Source organism: Pristiophorus japonicus, chromosome 15, assembly GCF_044704955.1.
Source record: "Pristiophorus japonicus isolate sPriJap1 chromosome 15, sPriJap1.hap1, whole genome shotgun sequence".
Lineage (NCBI taxonomy): Eukaryota > Metazoa > Chordata > Chondrichthyes > Pristiophoridae > Pristiophorus > Pristiophorus japonicus.
In genome coordinates this window covers 63,412,368-63,430,506 of record NC_091991.1, presented here as the reverse complement: position 1 = coordinate 63,430,506, position 18,139 = coordinate 63,412,368, and the positions used below count along the sequence as shown (strand labels likewise).

At 45.6% G+C, this 18,139-nt stretch overlaps 1 protein-coding gene across 2 annotated transcripts in view; it reads right to left on the bottom strand.

The window, feature by feature from the left end:
• The window catches only part of atxn10 (ataxin 10), a 321,911-nt gene that overhangs the window by 219,130 nt on the left and 84,642 nt on the right, over window positions 1-18,139 (bottom strand). For both annotated transcript variants that reach the window (XM_070900534.1, XM_070900535.1), the window contains 2 exons: window positions 15,121-15,229; window positions 12,207-12,376 (listed from right to left, as the gene is read on the bottom strand). In XM_070900534.1, the coding sequence (XP_070756635.1) occupies window positions 12,207-12,376; window positions 15,121-15,229 (279 nt within the window). The remainder of the gene's footprint in view (window positions 1-12,206; window positions 12,377-15,120; window positions 15,230-18,139) is intronic.

Sequence of the window (18,139 nt, the reverse complement as noted above, 5' to 3'; positions counted from 1 at the left end):
CCTTTATTGCATACATCCCTTATTTCTTATCTGATGCTGTCCCCAACCTCACTACTACTATTTGGTGGTCTATACACAACTCCCACTAGCGTTTTCTGCCTTTGGAATTCCGCAACTCCACCCATACCGATTCCACATCATCCAGGCTAATGTCCTTCCTTACAATTGCACTGATTTCCTCTTTAACCAGCAACGCCACCCCACTCCTTTTCCTTTCTGTCTATCCTTCCTAAATGCTGAATACCCTTGGATGTTGAGTTCCCAGCCTTGGTCACCCTGGAGCCATGTCTCCGTGATGCCAATCACATCGTATCCGTTGACTGCTATCTGCGCAGTTAATTCATCCACCTTATTCCGAATACTCCTCGCATTGAGGCACAGAGCCTTCAGGCTTGTCTTTTTAACCCACTTTGCCCCTTTTGAATCTTGCTGTAATGTGGCCCTTTTTGCTTTTTGCCTTAAATTTCTCTGCCCTCCACTTTTACTATTCTCCTTTCTATCTTTTGCTTCTGCCCCCCTTCTATTTCCCTCTGTCTCCATGCATAGGTTCCCATCCCCCTGCCATATTAGTTTAACTTATGATGGAGGGAAGGTCATTGATGAAGCAGCTAAAGAAGGCTGGGCCTGGGACACTGCCATGAGGAACTCCTGCAGTAATGTCCTGGGGCTGAGATGATTGGCCTCCAACAACCACCTTCCTTTGTGCTCGGTATGAATCCAGCTAGTGGAGAGTTTTCCCCCTGATTCCCATTGACATAAATTTTACTAGGGTTTCTTGATGCAATACTCGGTCAAATGCTGCCTTGATGTCAAGGGCAGTCACTCTCACCTCATCTCTGGAATTCAGCTCTTTTGTCAGTGTTTGGACCAAGGCTGTAATGAGGTCTGGAGCCGAGTGGTCCTGGCGGAACCCAAACTGAGCATCGGTGTGCTCGGATTGGATTTGTCTTGCTTTTTGTGGACAGGACATACCTGGGCAGTTTTCCACATTGTCAGATAGATGCCAGTTTTGTAGCTGTACTGGAACAGCTTTGTAAGAAGCGCGGCTGGTTCTGGAGCACAAGTTTTCAGCATGACAGCCGGGATGTTGTTGGGGCCCATAACCGCTGTTGTATCCAGTGCGCTCAGCCGTTTCTTGACATCACATGAAATGAATCGAATTGGCTGAAGACTGTCTTCTCCACTCAGCGCTTCTGACTGAAGATGGTTGCAAATGGTTCAGCCTCAGCTTTTGCACTCACGTGCTGGGCTCTGCCCGTTAGTTGTTTAACTGTCCACCACCATTCGTGACTGGATGTGGCAGGACGGTAGAGCTTTGATCTGATCTGTTATTTGTGGAATCACATAGTAGCTCTGTCTACACAGCATGTCGCTTCTGCTATTTAGCATGCACCCGTGCTGACCGGAGCAGTGGTGGAGAGAGGAGGCAGATTATAAATTGAGCAGCAGGACCTGAGAGAGTGCAGACCAGAGTAGTGGTGGAGAGAGGAGGTAGAGGGTAAATTGAGCGGCAGGACCCGAGAGAGTGCAGACCAGAGCAGGAGCAGCAGCAAGGAGGCAGAGTACCTCCAGTGAAAACAACAAAAGCAACAACTGCAAAACAGTTGAAGTGACACCACAATGAGGGAAGGAGCTGATTGGTGAGTAGCTGGTAAGTATTTTTAGTTGATAGTCTATTAAGTAGAGGCATTGCAGGGCAGATCAGTCCCACAGAATGCCTGTGTCATGTGGGAACTCCAGGACGCTTCCAGTGTCCTGAACAAACACATGTGCAGGAAATGTCATCAGCTGGAGGAGCTCAACCTCTGGGTTTTGGAGCTTGAGCAGCAGCTGACATCACTGCGGTGCATCCACGAGGCTGAGCGCTTTATGGATAGCACATTTCAGGAGGTGGTCACCCAAGAGTGTGCAGGTAGAGGGGGAATGGGTGACCACCAGATAGAAAGGGAGGACCAGGCAGGTAGTGCATCAAGCTCTTCCAACCAGTATTCGGTTCTGGTGGACGATGGTTCCTCTGGAGAATATAGCCAGAGCCAAGCCTGCAGCACCACTGTACATGATGCTGTACATGGGGGAGGAAGAAGAGTAGAAAAGTAATAGTAGTAGGGGATTCGAAAGTTTGGGGAGCAGATCGGCGTTTTTGCAGCCACAGACATGGCTCCAGAATGGTATGCTGCCTCCTTGGAGCCACGGTCAAGGATGTCACTGAGCGACTACAGAATATTCTGAGGGGGGGTGGGGGGTGGGAGGGGTGAACAGCCAGAGGTCATGGTTCATATCAGTACCAATGACATAGGTGGAAAGAGGATGAAGCCCTGCAGGCTGATATTAGGAAGCTAGGAAAAAGATTAAAAATCAGGACCTCAAGTGGTAGTAATCCCTGGATTACTCCCGGTGCCACGCGCGGGTGAGTATAGAAATAGGATAGTAGCACAGATGAATGCATGGTTGGAGAGATGGTACACGAGGGAGAGCTTCAGATTCCTGGGGCATTGGGACCGGTTCTGGGGGAGGTGGGACTGTACAGGCCGGACAGGTTGCACCTCAACAGGTCCGGAACTAATATCCCCCCGGGGAGGTTTGCTAGTATTGTTGGGGAGGGTTTGAACTAATTTGGCAAAGAAATGTGCACCAGAATGTAACCTTAGCAAGGGGAAATAAAGTGCTCAAAGGATTGGGACAGGCAGAGAGCACTAAAGTAAGAAATAGCAAGGTATTAGGTGGGGTCAAACGAAGAGAGAATACAGGATAGTCGCAGATGGGTTTACAGTGCATGTATGTGAATGCACAAAGCATAGTAAACAAGGTAAGTGAGCTGCAAATACAAATAGCCACATAAGAATATGATGTTGTGGCAATAACTGAGACCTGGCTCAAAAAAGGGCAGGATTGGGTATTAAATATTCCTGATTATAAAGTGTTCAGAAAGATAGGCAAAAAAAGATAGGTGGTGCTGTGGCAATATTGATTAAGGAGAATGTTATAGTGCTGGAGAGGGAAGATATCCTGGAGGGATCATGGACAGAATCTATGTGGCTAGAGTTAAGGAACAATAGAGGTGCCAATACACTACTAGATGTACTCTATTGACCACCAAATCGTGGGAAAGATATGGGGGAGCAAATTTGCAGGGAAATTATAGAGAGGTGCAAGAAATAGAGCAGTAATAATGGGGGAATTCAACTATCCTAATATAGACTGGGATAGTAATATAGTGTAAAGGGCAGAGAAGAGGAAGAATCTCTGAAGTGTGTGCAGGAGAAATTTCTTGATCAGTATGTTTCCGACCCAAGGAGGGAGGAGGGATTGCTGGATCTGGTTCTGGGGAATGAGATAGGTCAAGTGGAGCAAGTGTCAGTAGGTGAACATTTAGGGAACAGTGATCATAGTTTCATAAGGTTTACATTAGCTATGGAAAAGGACAGGGAGCAATCTAGAGTAAAAATATCTAACTGGGGGAAGGCCAATTTCAGTGGGATGAAAACGGATCTGGCTCGGGTAAACTGGAATCAAAGATTGGCAGGCAAAACTATAATGGAACAATGGGCTGTCTTTAAAGAGGAAATAGTTCAGGTACAGTCGAGGTACATTCCCACTAAGAGGAAAGGCAGGGCAACTAAAGTCAGGGCTCCCTGGATGAGGAAACAGATAGAAAATATGAAGCAGCAGAAAAAGAGTGTGTATGACAGATGACAGGTTGTAAATACATCTGAGAATCAGGCTATATATAGAAAGGTCAGGAGAAGTGAAAAAGAAACCAAAAGGTGTAATGAGAGGATATGAGAATAGAATGGCAGCCAACATAAAAGGTAATCCAAAAATCTTCTATAGGCATATAAATAGTAAAAAGATAGTAAGAGGAGGGTGGGGGTGATTAGGGGTCAAAAAGGAGACCTATGCATGGAGGCAGAGGGTACGGCTGAGGTACGAAATGAGCACTTTGCCTCTGTCTTCACCAAGGAAGAGGATGCTCCCATAGGCATAGTGAAGGAGGAGGTAGTGGAAATACTTGATAGGATAAAAACTGATAAAGAGGAGGCATTAGAAAGGCTGGCTGTACTTAAAGTAGATAAATCACCAGGAGCAGATGGGATGCATCCAAGGATGTTGAAGGAATTGAGGGTAGAAATCGCGGAGGTACTGGCCATAATATTCCAATCCTCCATAGATATGGGGGTGGTGCCAGAGGACTGGAGAATTGCAAATGTTACACCCTTGTTCAAAAAAGGATGTAAAGATAAACCCAGCAGCTACAGGCCTGTCAGTTTAACCTCGGTAATGAGGAAGCTTTTAGAAACAGTAATCAAGGATAAAATTCACTTGGATAGGTGTAGATTAATTAAGGAATGTCGGCACAGATTTGTTAAAGGCAAATTATGTTTAATCAACTTGTTCGAGATTTTTGATGAGGTAACAGAGAGGGTTGATGAGGGTAATGCGGTTGATGTAGTGTACATTGATTTCCAAACAGCGTTCGCCAAAGTGCCACATAATGGCCCCAAGTTTCCACATGATTTGCTCCTGACTTTTAGGAGCAACTGGTGTAGAACGGAGTATCTTAGAAATCGGAATTCTCGTCATTTAGTTTGCTCTAGTTCAAGTCAGTTAGAACAGTTTCACTTTGGAACAGAATTTTTTTTTCAAAAGGGGGCGTGTCCGGCCACTTACGCCTGATTTCAAAGTTTCGTGAGTGAAAACTTACTCCAAACTAACTTAGAATGGAGTAAGTGAAGATTTTTGTACGCTCGAAAAAACCTTGTCTACACTTTAGAAAATCAGGCGTAGGTTAAAAATCAGGCGTAGGGAATGGTGCGGGGGGGGGGGGGGTTTAAAGGGAAGTTTACAAACATTAAACACTTCAGTTTTACAAATAAAGAGCCATCATCAATAATAAATGATAAATACATCAATAAATCAAGCAATAAATCAATCAAAAAAATTAATAAGAAATATATTTTTTTAAATCAATAAATAAAACATTTTCTACTTACCGGATGCCCCCCCCCCCCCCCCAGTGTGTCTCTGTCAGTGTCTCTATCTCTCTGTCTGTCTGTGTGTCTCTCATTCTCTGTGTTTCTGACAGCGAGGGGAGGGGGAGGAGGTGGGGAGGAGGGGAGAGGGGGAGAAAGGAGATTGTGGGGGGGAGAAAGGAGATTGTGGGGGGGGAGAAAGGAGATTGTGGGGGGGAGAAAGGAGATTGTGGGGGGGAGAAAGGAGATTGTGGGGGGGAGAAAGGAGATTGTGGGGGGGGAGAAAGGAGATTGTGGGGGGGAGAAAGGAGATTGTGGGGGGGAGAAAGGAGATTGTGGGGGGGAGAAAGGAGATTGTGGGGGGGAGAAAGGAGATTGTGGGGGGGGAGAAAGGAGATTGTGGGGGGGAGAAAGGAGATTGTGGGGGGGAGAAAGGAGATTGTGGGGGGGAGAAAGGAGATTGTGGGGGGGAGAAAGGAGATTGTGGGGGGGAGAAAGGAGATTGTGGGGGGGAGAAAGGAGATTGTGGGGGGGAGAAAGGAGATTGTGGGGGGGAGAAAGGAGATTGTGGGGGGAGAAAGGAGATTGTGGGGAGGGAAAGGAGATTGTGGGGGGGGGGAAGGAGATTGTGGGGGGGGAAAGGAGATTGTGGGGGGGGAAAGGAGATTGTGGGGGGGGAAAGGAGATTGTGGGGGGGGAAAGGAGATTGTGGGGGGGGAAAGGAGATTGTGGGGGGGGAAAGGAGATTGTGGGGGGGGGGGAAGGAGATTGTGGGGGGGGGAAGGAGATTGTGGGGGGGGGAAGGAGATTGTGGGGGGGTGGGAAGGAGATTGTGGGGGGGTGGGAAGGAGATTGTGGGGGGGGTGGGAAGGAGAGGTAAGGAGATTGTGGGGGGGGGGAGCAGGAGAATTGAGGGGGGGGGGAAGGGGGGGGGGAAGGAGATTGTGGGGGGGGAGTGGGGGGGAGGGGAGGGGGGGAAGGAGATTGTGGGGGGGGAAGGAGGATTGTGGGGGGGTGGAAGGAGATTGTGGGGGGGGAAAAGAGATTGAGGGGGGGGAAGGAGATTGTGGGGGGGGGGAAGGAGATTGTGGGGGGGGGAAGGAGATTGTGGGGGGGGAAAGGAGATTGTGGGGGGGGAAAGGAGATTGTGGGGGGGGAAAGGAGATTGTGGGGGGGGAAAGGAGATTGTGGGGGGGAAAGGAGATTGTGGGGGGGGAAAGGAGATTGTGGGGGGGGAAAGGAGATTGTGGGGGGGGAAAGGAGATTGTGGGGGGGGAAAGGAGATTGTGGGGGGGGAAAGGAGATTGTGGGGGGGGAAAGGAGATTGTGGGGGGGGAAAGGAGATTGTGGGGGGGGAAAGGAGATTGTGGGGGGGGAAAGGAGATTGTGGGGGGGGAAAGGAGATTGTGGGGGGGGAAAGGAGATTGTGGGGGGGGAAAGGAGATTGTGGGGGGGGAAAGGAGATTGTGGGGGGGGAAAGGAGATTGTGGGGGGGGAAAGGAGATTGTGGGGGGGGAAAGGAGATTGTGGGGGGGGAAAGGAGATTGTGGGGGGGGAAAGGAGATTGTGGGGGGGGAAAGGAGATTGTGGGGGGGGAAAGGAGATTGTGGGGGGGGAAAGGAGATTGTGGGGGGGGAAAGGAGATTGTGGGGGGGGAAAGGAGATTGTGGGGGGGGAAAGGAGATTGTGGGGGGGGAAAGGAGATTGTGGGGGGGGAAAGGAGATTGTGGGGGGGGAAAGGAGATTGTGGGGGGGAAAGGAGATTGTGGGGGGGGAAAGGAGATTGTGGGGGGGGGGGAAAGGAGATTGTGGGGGGGGGAGAGGGAGGAGATGGGGGGGGGGGAAAGGAGATTGTTGGGGGGGGAGAGGGAGGAGATTGGGGGGGGGGGAAGGAAGGAGAAGGGGTGGGGAGGTTGAACGGGCCGGGCCCGAGACTTCGGGCAGGGCCCGTCCCCAGCACCAGATTTACAGGTAGGTGGCGTTGGGTCGGGTCGGGGGGAGCGCGGGTCGGGGGGGTGGTGGGAGGGAGGTCGGTTCGGTTCGGGTCGGGGGGGGGAGAGAGGGAGAAGGAGGTCAGGTGGGGGGGAGGGAGGTCAGGTTGGATCCAGTCCGGGGGCGGGAGCGGGAGTCAAGTCGGGGTCGGGTCCGGTCCGGAGGCGGGGGCGGGGGGGGGGGGGGGGAGCAGGAGTCAGGTCATGTCCGGGGCGGAAGCGGGAGTCAGGTCGGTGTTGGGTCCGGTCCGGGGCGGGGTGGGGGGGTTGGGGGGGGGAGCGGGAGTCGGGTCGGGTCCGGGGGCGGGGGGGGGGGGAAGTGGGAGTCAGGTCGGTGTCGGGTCCGGTCCGGAGGCGGGAAGCGGGAGTCGAGTCGGGTCGGGAGGAAGCAGGAGCTGGCCGTGGGAGGAGCCTTATTCACGCAGCCCCAGTGAGGCCATTCGGCCAGGGCTAGGGGTTGCGTGCTTCGGCCCCTCCCACACAGTTTCGGGCGCCTGGAGCTACTGAACATGCGTGCCCACTGTAGCACGCATGTGCAGAGGTCGCGGCACCGTTTTCAGCGCAGGGACCTGGCTCCGTCCCCTGCAGCTCGTGCTGCGCTGCGCCGAGGGCCTGCAGGGAGGTGGAGAATCTGGAGGGTTTTTTTAGGCGCACTTTGTGGCGCGAAAAACGGGCGTCCAGGTCGGGACTGCGCCGTTCTAGGTGCGGCTCGAAACTTGGGCCCAATATGCTTGCCAGCAAAGTTGAAGTTCATGGAATAAAAGGGACAGTGGCAGCCTGGATACGAAATTGGCTAAGTGACAGCAAACAAGAGAGTAGTGGTGAACAGTTGTTTTTTGGTCTGGAGGAAGGTATACAGTGGTGTTCCCCAGGGCTCGGTTCATGGACCACTGCTTTTCTTAATACATATTAATGACTTGGATGTGGATGTACAGGGCACAATTTCAACATTTGCAGATGACACAAAACTTGGAAGTACAGTGAACAATGAGGAGGATAGTGTTAGACTTCAGGAAAACAGACAGGCTGGTGAAATGGGCAGACAAGTGGCAGATGAAACTTAACACAGAAAAATGTGAAGTGATACAATTTGGTAGAATGAGGAGAGGATATATAAACTAAATGGCACAATCTTAAAGGGGGTGCCCGAACAGAGAGACCTGGGGGTATCTGTGCATAAATCATTGAAGGTGGCAGTGCAGGTTGAGAAAGCAGTTAAAAAGATTTACGGGATCCTGGGCTTCATAAATAGAGTTATAGGATTTTCAGCAGGTTTTCGACCAGGTTTTCATCATGATTTGACCCTCCGCGGCGAAAACCCGGTCAGGATCCTCGGGTATCTGTTTGCAGCGGCGCTGCCAGGTACCGCCGGGGAGAGGTGCACCGACGTGCAATGACGCGGACTGCGTTACCATTGTACTTTCAACTCTCTCCCGACCCGCATACTGCACCCAGAATACCAGCAGGTCAAACCTGTCAGTGCAGTCCTGCCAGCAGAGGTAAGTATGAAAACCTGCAAAAAAAGGCCAGTTTTTATTTTTTTATTCTTTTTTAGTGATTTGCTAGCTAAGGGTTTCGTGAATGTTTTTGAAATGTTTTTTGCCATTTTATTTTTCCCCCCCTCCCACGACCTCTATCGCAGCGCAAACGACCACGGACTAAAGTTGCCAAAACCCGTGTTTTGCACCGCGAATAATCGTGCAACACCTCCTTTACCAGCCCTGGCACAGACGTATAGGCCGAAAGTTCAGCCTAAAAACGGAAGTGCAACGTAAACGTAAATTTTCACATAGTGCTACTGTTTTCGCCGATAAACCCCAAAAGCCAAAATTCCAGCCCTATCAAGAGTACAAAAGTGTGGAAATTATGATGAGCTTGTATAAAACTCTGGTTCGGCCACAACTGGAGTATTGTGTCAAATTCTGGGTACCACACTTTAGGAAGGATGTGAAAGCCTTAGAGAAGGTGCAGAATAGAGTTACGAGAATGATTCCAGGAATGAGGGACTTCAGTTACGTTGATAGACTGCAGAAGCTGTGGTTGCCAGCCCACACTGCGACCTATGAATTCCAAGGACAGTAGGAGTATGTGTGTGTACTAGGTCCGTGCAGCAGAACTTGGTCTCCAGTCGAGGGACCCAACATTCCAGATCACGAACTACATCTTGAAGGGTGGAAGATGCCTGTGCATGAATTCTTTTAACATCGAGTGGCCGTTGCACACCAGCCACCACACGGGCTTGACAAAACAAGGTCTTGGTCCAATGACAATATCTAGGAACTCATTCTTTTTGTGTGGAAGCAGGTCATCCTCGACACGAGGGACTGCCTAATACCTACCTGTTGTTCTCCTTGGAGCAGAGAAGATTGAGAGGAGATTTAATAGAGATGTTCAAAATCATGAGTGGTCTGGACAGAGTGGATAGTGGGAAACTGTTCCCATTAGCAGAAGGGTCGAGAACCAGAGGACACAGATTTAAGGTGATTGGCAAAAGAACCAAAGGCATCGCAAGAAAAAACGTTTTTACGCAGCGAGTGGTTAAGATCTGGAATACACTGCCTGAAAGGGTGGTGGAGGCAGACTGAATCTTATCTTTCAAAGGGGAGTTGGAGAAGTATCTGAAAGAAAAAATTTGCAGGGCTACGGAGAAAAGGCAGGGGGAGTGGGACTAGCTGAGAGCCGGCATGGGCTCGATGGGCCGAACGGCCTTCTTCCATGCTGTAACCATTCTATGATGGTTGGCACCTCACGTTTAGGTATGACTGTTGCTGCTCCTGGCATGCTCTTCTACACTTCTCATTGAGCCAGGGTTGGTCCCCTGGCTTGATGGTAATGTCGAGTGAGAGATATGCAGAGCCATGTTGTTGCAAATTGTGGTGGTATACAATTCCGGTGCTGCTGATGGCCCACAGTGCCTCATGGATGCCCAGTTTGAGCTGCTAGATCTGTTCTGAATCTATTGCATTTAGCACGGTGGTAGTGCCACACAACACAATGGAGGGTGTCCTCAGTGTGAAGACCGGGACTTCATCTCCGCGAGGACTGTGCGGTGGTCACTGCTACTAATGCCGTCATAGATAGATGCATCTGCAACAGGTAGATTGGTGGTATTGCTCAATGAAGCTTATTACCAACCCACTACTGGTTAACAATGCAAGACTACATATAGATTGCTTCCTTATGAATGTTGGGAAGACACTGACCCAGAATTTGCGGTCAGCAGCGAAGCAATAGCGTTTTGTTGCTGGCCCCGAAGTACACCCTGCACAAGGATCACGCAATCCTGGTCAAGAACTTTGGGTTTTCCAACCTACAATTCAATTCAAGGAACTTAATGGGGATCCCCTTATTCGAGCTGCTGTGACGTCAACAGGCTGTCTAAGCAGCCAATGAAAAGGCAAAATTCTCACAGACAGCGAACAAGGAAGTGAGTAAGTTCTTCAAATTCTAACTTTTTTAAATAGTTAGAGAGAGCAAAAAAAAGATTGGGGTTTTCACAATCTGCCAGACGCTGCTCGGTCGCCATCATTCCGACCGCTAATTCAAGGTCATTAATTATTTCATCTTGTAATTGAAAACGCATTAGTCTAATGCTAGACTGTAATGTTCAACACAATTTTTCTCAATTGAATGACTTTGTCTTTATTGGTAGTTTTATTTGCTTCAATTTTCTCCAACCTTATCCTGTCGGTATTGCTGACTAACAGTTCAATGGCACCATCAGCCCCTCCCACCAATTGTCGCTTAAGTGGCCATACTTGACATGAAGCCAGACAGTGAGTTTAGCAGGCTCGTCAACTGTGTAGGGCATCACAGACTAGGCCTATCCCGTCCTCTTGACATTCATTTTCTGGAAAAAGTTGCTGCATAGCAATCAGGAAGAAGAATCCTAGCTTAGTTTTTCTCTCCTTACTCTCAGTGGCACTAAGGCCAATTGGAGCACCTGAACCGTGATCAGTGAACTCAACACTGACTGATGCTTGAACCTAGGCCTTTCCTGTTCTGTATTGGTCAGTATCACTGCGACCATTTACCTGAAAGAACACAGCTTTAAAACTATCTTGACAATGGGTTTTTGAGTCACCACCATTGAAGGGACACTAATGTCCTGCTGGGAGGCGAGTTATTCTGTTTAACTTCTAGATTAGCCAAGATCGTTTCATAATTGGAAGTTCTGAGTTTATTCGAAGGGTTTTATCCTCTTATCTATACTGCTTCAACACCAAAATTAAAACGATTTCCAGTAGCACTGTATATTTCAATTAGAAAATAAAAGTTTGCAGTACAAAACATAATGGCCCAGAAATCCCGGTTTCTCCTTCCCGCAGGCGTTCGAATGGATTTTAGAAAAAAGATGCCCACCTACTTGAAGCTGCTGCGGACATGCGAGATCCCGGTCCTGAGGCATCTCTTGACTACGCGACGTGCACAGGTCTGAAGCTGGAGTCACAAGGCTCTGGGCAGCCAATCAGGTATAGTTTATTCTCAGTTATAATAATGGGAACTCCATAAGTTGGAGTTCCCATTATTATGAAGGAGAAAGCCCCCCAAACACTAATAAGCAATAATAAAAAATAGAAAAAATGCACAAGATATTTTTATTAATTTAAATTAAAGTTATTTATGTATTTAAAAAAATATATACTTTTCCGCTTTGTTAAGAAGTTTGTATAATTATGGTTTAAAACAAACTTACCATAGTGGGGAGGGTTTTTAAACAATAACCTGTTTTAAAAATGTTATTTTACAATGTTTGTGTGTTTCAAACCTCTTATGCCTATAAAAAGTAGGCTATGCGCCTGCTATTATCAGGCGCAAGAGTTTTGAGGACATTTGCTGGGCAAGATATGCGTAAATCCCGCAATCTTGCCCTTGCAAATGTCCTCGCTCCAGATAAGCGCGAGATCTGTCAAGCCAGAAACTTGACAGATCGCAAAAGCTGGCTTTCAGCACATGCGCATTGTGCACTGAAAATCGGCTTTTCCGATGCCTTCCCAGGTCCACAGAAACTCCGTACGGACCTGGGGAGGCCAGGATTTCCAGCCCTATGATTCAGATCACTCCAAGTTTTGTAAATTTACAGTACAGCTTTTTAGGTGATTGGTACAACAATTTGGAGCTTGAGAAGAATAAAATGAATGCTGCATTTTTCCTCCTCAGATCTGAAGCCACTTCTCTAATGTAATTCAGCGACACTGGAAAGTCATTTTTCTACAAACAAAATACCCAAATTAAAAATTCTCACCTTATCTTGGTTTTCACTGTTGTTATGACAAAGATTCCCAATCAGATGGATCAAATGAGCTTTAAAACCGACAGCAGGATGGGAGTTGTGACTGGTAAATGATAAAGATTGGGATACACTGAAGACATTCCTGCTTTGTTTTCCTGCAAGGTGCGTCTGATACAAAAGTTCTGAAAAAGAAAGTGATAATCAAGGGATAATATCAATTAAAACAAGAATATCTAATATCTTTGTAACTAATTTGATCCAGCTTAAATAATAGTCGATTTAATTTTCAAAAATGTATTATTTCATATTTTTCTACACTGCACCCACCACCTATCCTGCTAGCTTATCTATTGCTCCTGCACTCTTTCACAATGCTTTCCACAATTTGCCATACCTATTAATTTGTTAGCATAAGGAAATGTTGATATTTTGTCCCTCAACCCCTAAATCCAGATCATTGCATGGCTTTCTTTTTATTAACTTCCCTGTTAAGTTACTTTATATTCCAAGTTTGATCTAATCTCCCTATTTACCCATAGGGCCCCAATTCACTCTTTTTTTCCCCTCATCATTGTACATTTATACCCTTTCCATCTCCCATTTAAATATTTTCCATTGCGGATCTATGGTTCTATTTGCCAATTTTTCCTTCCATTTAATCTGGACAAGATCGTTTTTTAATCTCGCTATAATTTATGTTTTTCCAAACAAGTACCCTTGCCCTCAATTTCTCTTTTTCCTTCCCAATTAGCATTTCTAAGCATGTATCTAGTCTGAGGAGACTTTTTGTCTGCAATTTGAACAGAACCAATTAAACACAGCATTCTTCGCGTCACAGTTTTAATTGCATATCAATATACATTTTTAGGCATCTTTAGTTTCTAACAACAGTTGTAATGTAGGAAATACTGCAACCAATTTGCACACAGCAAGCTCCCACAAACAGCACTGTGATGATGACCAGATCATTTATTTTAATGATGTTAGTTGGGGTCAGTGTTTCTCAAATATTTATTTACTTCCACTTTATTACTAAGAACCGGGTCAAGTAGCGCTTCTTCCTTTTTGGATCAGCAATATGTTGTTTGAGAAAATAGTCCCTTAACAAACTGCAAAAAACTTCCCCTTCCTTAGCACAAACATTTTGCCTACCATTTTTCCAGAGAAGTCGAGGCTAGGGGAGTTCACCCCGGTGTCCTGACCAATATTTACCCCTCCACCAACATCACTAAAATAAATGATCTGGTCATTATCACAGTGCTGTTTGTGGGAGCTCGTTGTTAGCAAATTGGTTGCCGTATTTCCTACATTACAACTGTTGTTAGAAACTAAAGATTCCTAAAAATATATATTGATATGCAATTAAAACTGTGACATGAAGAATGCTGTATTTAATTGGTTATGTTCAAATTGCAGACAAAAAGTCTCCTCAGACTAGATACATGCTTAGAAATGCTGATGTCTTGGTTTCCTGTGGATGGTATAGCTTCTTTGTACTAGATACAACCTCCTTGTTGCTAAGCGATTATCTGTTGTTTTTAAGTTAAGACCTGAACCTTGTTTATGTATTTTACGTATAATGTTAAAATAGGGGATTGAAGTGAGAATTGCTCGTGTGTGTCAAATGTTTGTCTGATCGGATCGGTATCAGCTACTTGTCATGGTTGTATGTTTTTGCTGTATAACTAATATGTTATATTCCGTGTTAAACTCTGATTAAACACAATATATCCCCCATATTGGTTTGCACTCAAAGCTGATTATTTAAAGAACATAAGAAATAGGAGCATGAATAGGCCATTTGGCTCCTCGAGCCTGCTCCGCCATTTCATAAGATCATGGGCTCAGCTCCACTTCCCTGCCCGCTCCCCATAACCCTTTATTCACCTTATCGCTCAAAAATCTGTCTATCTCTACTTTAAATATATTCAATGACCCAGCCTCCACAGCTCTTTGGGGCAGAGAATTCCACAGATTTACAATCCTCAGAGAAGAAATTCCTCCTCCTATCAGTTTTAAATGGTGGCCCCTTATTCTGACACTATGCCCTCTAGTTTTAGTTTCCCTTATGAGTGGAAATATCCTCTCTGCATCCACCTTGTCGAGCCCCCTCATTATCTTACATGTTTCGATAAGATCACCTCTCAGTCTTCTGAACTCCAAGAAGTATAGACCCAACCTACTCAACCTAACTTCATAAGATTTAATTGCCAATCTTAATTCAGCTGCTGCCAAATTTATGTTTCTGCTATTATGTCATGATTTTCTATTTTACTCAATGATTCTAGTATCTTTTTTTTTTAGACTGTGGTATCTGAATGCTAAAATTTGGGCCAATATAGTCAGTCTTTAGGTAATGCTGAATTTGCAGCTAACCCAATGAAATAAACATTACTGCAATTTTTTTGGCTCTCCATGAAAAATCAGAGAGCAAGTTTGTATTGTTTTGGAGTGATTCCAGTTAACCTTTTGCCCTTTTTATGTTTTCCGGTCACTGGATTGGTACCATGAACACTGTGCAGCTGAGTGCTCTCTTTCAGGATTCATATTCCAAGTGTCTCACTTGCTTGGGCACATGCCATCTGAGTTATCCATTCAATATCTGCAAAACTTTAAGTGAGGCGACTCACAGGCTTGAACCCAGATAAGATTAAATGGATATTTTGCAATGGACCCTAATGTATTATATGCCACAATAGTTTGCTTTTGCGGTTTATAAATTGGATTGCAGCCACTGATAAACCCACACGGTTTCTTTTTAAAAATCATCGCTGTAATAATTGCTAAAGGAATGATTAACCAAACATTTTCTTGATTTTTCTTTCTGAACTTTTACTCATCAATCTTTTTTCATGGTAAATTTCTCATCCCCTTTCAGAACCCTTTTCACAATTGTACAATGTACAGCTTTTTTTTTTGCACTTACCAACAACGGTTTCTATCAGTCCAGGTGGGTTCTGCAAGTAACTGAACTTTTCATGGTTTGAGGTTGTTTCACAAAGAATATCAAGAAGCCTGATCACAATGAGGGCTTCCTATGCACGAAAATCAAAAGGATGAATTACTTGTTGGAACACCGAGAAATGATACACAGAAGGTAACCAGGTCAAGTTAACAAAACCAAATCACAATAAACATTTTGCAGTTAAATAAGAGTTCAGTAATTTAGATTTAGCAAATGTTATCTTTTGAAATGCATCAATCGTCATCAACAAAATCATTTATCAGCAAAACCACCATTTTTTCTCATTCAGAATGAAGCCAAATGCAGTTGACTATTTTTTCAAGTAATGACTCTACATACACACCCAAGCTCAATTAGTTGTGGCTATTGGTTTAACGCAAGTCTCATTTAATTTTTTTTTTTAAAAACATGATACACCAGTTCTTAAGAAAACAGAACTGGTGCATCATGTTTTAAAAAAAAATTCTTAGTAGTACATTAGCAGGCAGGAAGGAAAAAGAAAAGAAAAAGAAAGGAATGAAAATAACTCCCTTGCCCACATGGACTTAAACAATTTCTGTGTTTGTGGAGAAAGTACCTAATCGCAGTATTATATATTTTGTGAAGACCCAGTGACCAGAATCACTGGCAGCTAATGGTTCCCTCACAATCACGGATCGTCCCAGAATATCTGGAAACAATGTGTCAGATCAGTATGTGTCAATGCACTTCCCCATCGGACTCATCAACATGAAGAAACCGAGCAGACTATAAAAGACTTCTCAATTCTCTGTTGCCCAGGGAAATCAAGTCATCAGTCATGCCATCCAGAGGAATGGGAAGCAGACTCGGGGCTGTATTTCAAACCTTCTAAATAGGGGTTGATATAGAGTAATATATAAAAGGTCCTGGTTCCAGATCATTCACTGAGCAGATGTGACACACTAGGGTATTAAAGTAGGCTATTTCTCAAAGGCAACCTTTTGGAATAGGACGGGGGGGGTGCTTTTTGATATAACTGAGGAACTAGTTCCCTTAAGCCTGAAGTATACCACGATTCCTGGCCCATTCATGTTTCAAAAACAGCAGGGGAAAAAAATATTCCCAATGTTACTGGTGGCCAAAGGCTGATGCTGGTGAGGCAGAAAATTACCTCCTATAATGAATGACTCAGTGGTACAAAGCACTTAAAACATGGATCTGGAAAGATAGGCAATAATAATGTAGAGAGTTGTGTGGTGTTCAAAGTGATTTGGGGGATTGTGGAACAAAAGAACAGTAGGAATGAGTCTGATGCATTAGTTAAGACGCTTGAAAATGCGGAAATAGGTACCTTTGAGCAACAAAAAGGCCAGCCAGCCATTAGAGGTTTCATTTGCAAAAGGAAGGAATATATAATTTCAGCTATCAATGGACTGATTTGTTGTTGTGTCAGCCTGGATTTCTCGTCTTGCTGTTTAAAATAAAATGGCCCTGAATTTGCGGTCAGCAGTGAAGCGACAGTGTTCGCCGCTGACCTCAAAGAAAGTTGCCCACAAAGATCTAACGATCTCTGTGCCGTGAATTTCACCTGTCTTGACCTCAGTTTGAATCTGGCGCCAAATCAAGCGAATCTCCAGCGTCCAGCAACAGTGATGTCATCAAGCAGGCTGAGCAGCCAATCACATTGAACAATTCTCACAGACAGCAGACCAGAAAGTAAAATGCCCAGATTAGAATTTACTTTTTATAAATTTTACAGAGCGAAATAAAGATTGGGACTTACACATAGGAGTGAGGTAGAAGAGGAAATGTCATAAACAAACTTTAAAAACAAATTATATTAAAAACCATGTAATTCTTACATCAATAGAAAAAAATTAACATTCATAAATATAAAACTCGTTTTTCACTGTCAGAATGGTTCTTCAGCATACGCCGTTAAAATTCCAGTTACACTTCTTTCAACAAGGCTTTACCTTTTAGGGGGTGGGGTTTAAAACAATGATATTCCATGATAATAGGGGAAGCTTTCATTAGGAACTACATTTCAACAACAACTATTTGTATTTATATAGCGCCTTTAATGTAGTGAAACATCTCAAGGCGCTTCACAGCAGCGTTATAAAAGAAAATTTGACACTGACTCAAATAAAGGAGCTGTTAGGGTCGCTGATTGTCAAAGTGGTAGGTTTTATGGAGCGTCTTAAAGGAAGAGAGAGAGGTCAAGAGGCGGAGAAGTTTAGGGAGGGAATTCCACTGCTAAGGACCTTGGCAGCTGAAAGCATGACTGCCAATGGTGGTGATTGAATTCGAGGATGGTCAAGAGGCCAGAATTAGAGGAGTGCAGATATCTGAGAGTTGTGGGGCTGAAGGAAATTACAGAGATAGGGAGGGCTGAGGCCAAGGAAGCATTTGAAAACAAGGATGAGAATTTTTAAATCAAGGTGTTGCTTAACCGAGAGCCAAGGTAGGTCAACGAGCACAGGGGTGACAAAGGTTCTCTACCAACCTGCTCCCACCACACACTACTTCCCCCCCCGATTATCAAGATCCATGATGAGATCTTGGACAACGTGGACCACTTTCCATACCTAGGGAGCCTACTGTCAACAAGGACAGACATCGATGACGAAGTCCAATACCATCCTCAGTGTACCAGTGCAGCCTCTGATCGCCTGAAGGAGTTCGAAGACCGGCACCAAGCTCATGGTCTACAGAGCAGCGGTGATACCCGCCCTCCTATAAGCTTCAGAGACATGGACTATGTACAGTAGGCACCTCAAAGCACTGGAGAAGTACCACCAATGCTGCCTCTGTAAAATCCTGCAAATCCATTGGCAGGATAGGCGCACCAACGTCAATGTTCTCGCTCAGTCCAACATCCCCAGCATCGAAGCATTGACCATGCTCGACCAGCTCCAATGGACGTGCCACATTGTCCACATGTCCGACACTCGACTCCCGAAACAAGCACTCTACTCCGAGTTCCGACACGGAAAGAGAGTCCCAAGAGGGCAGA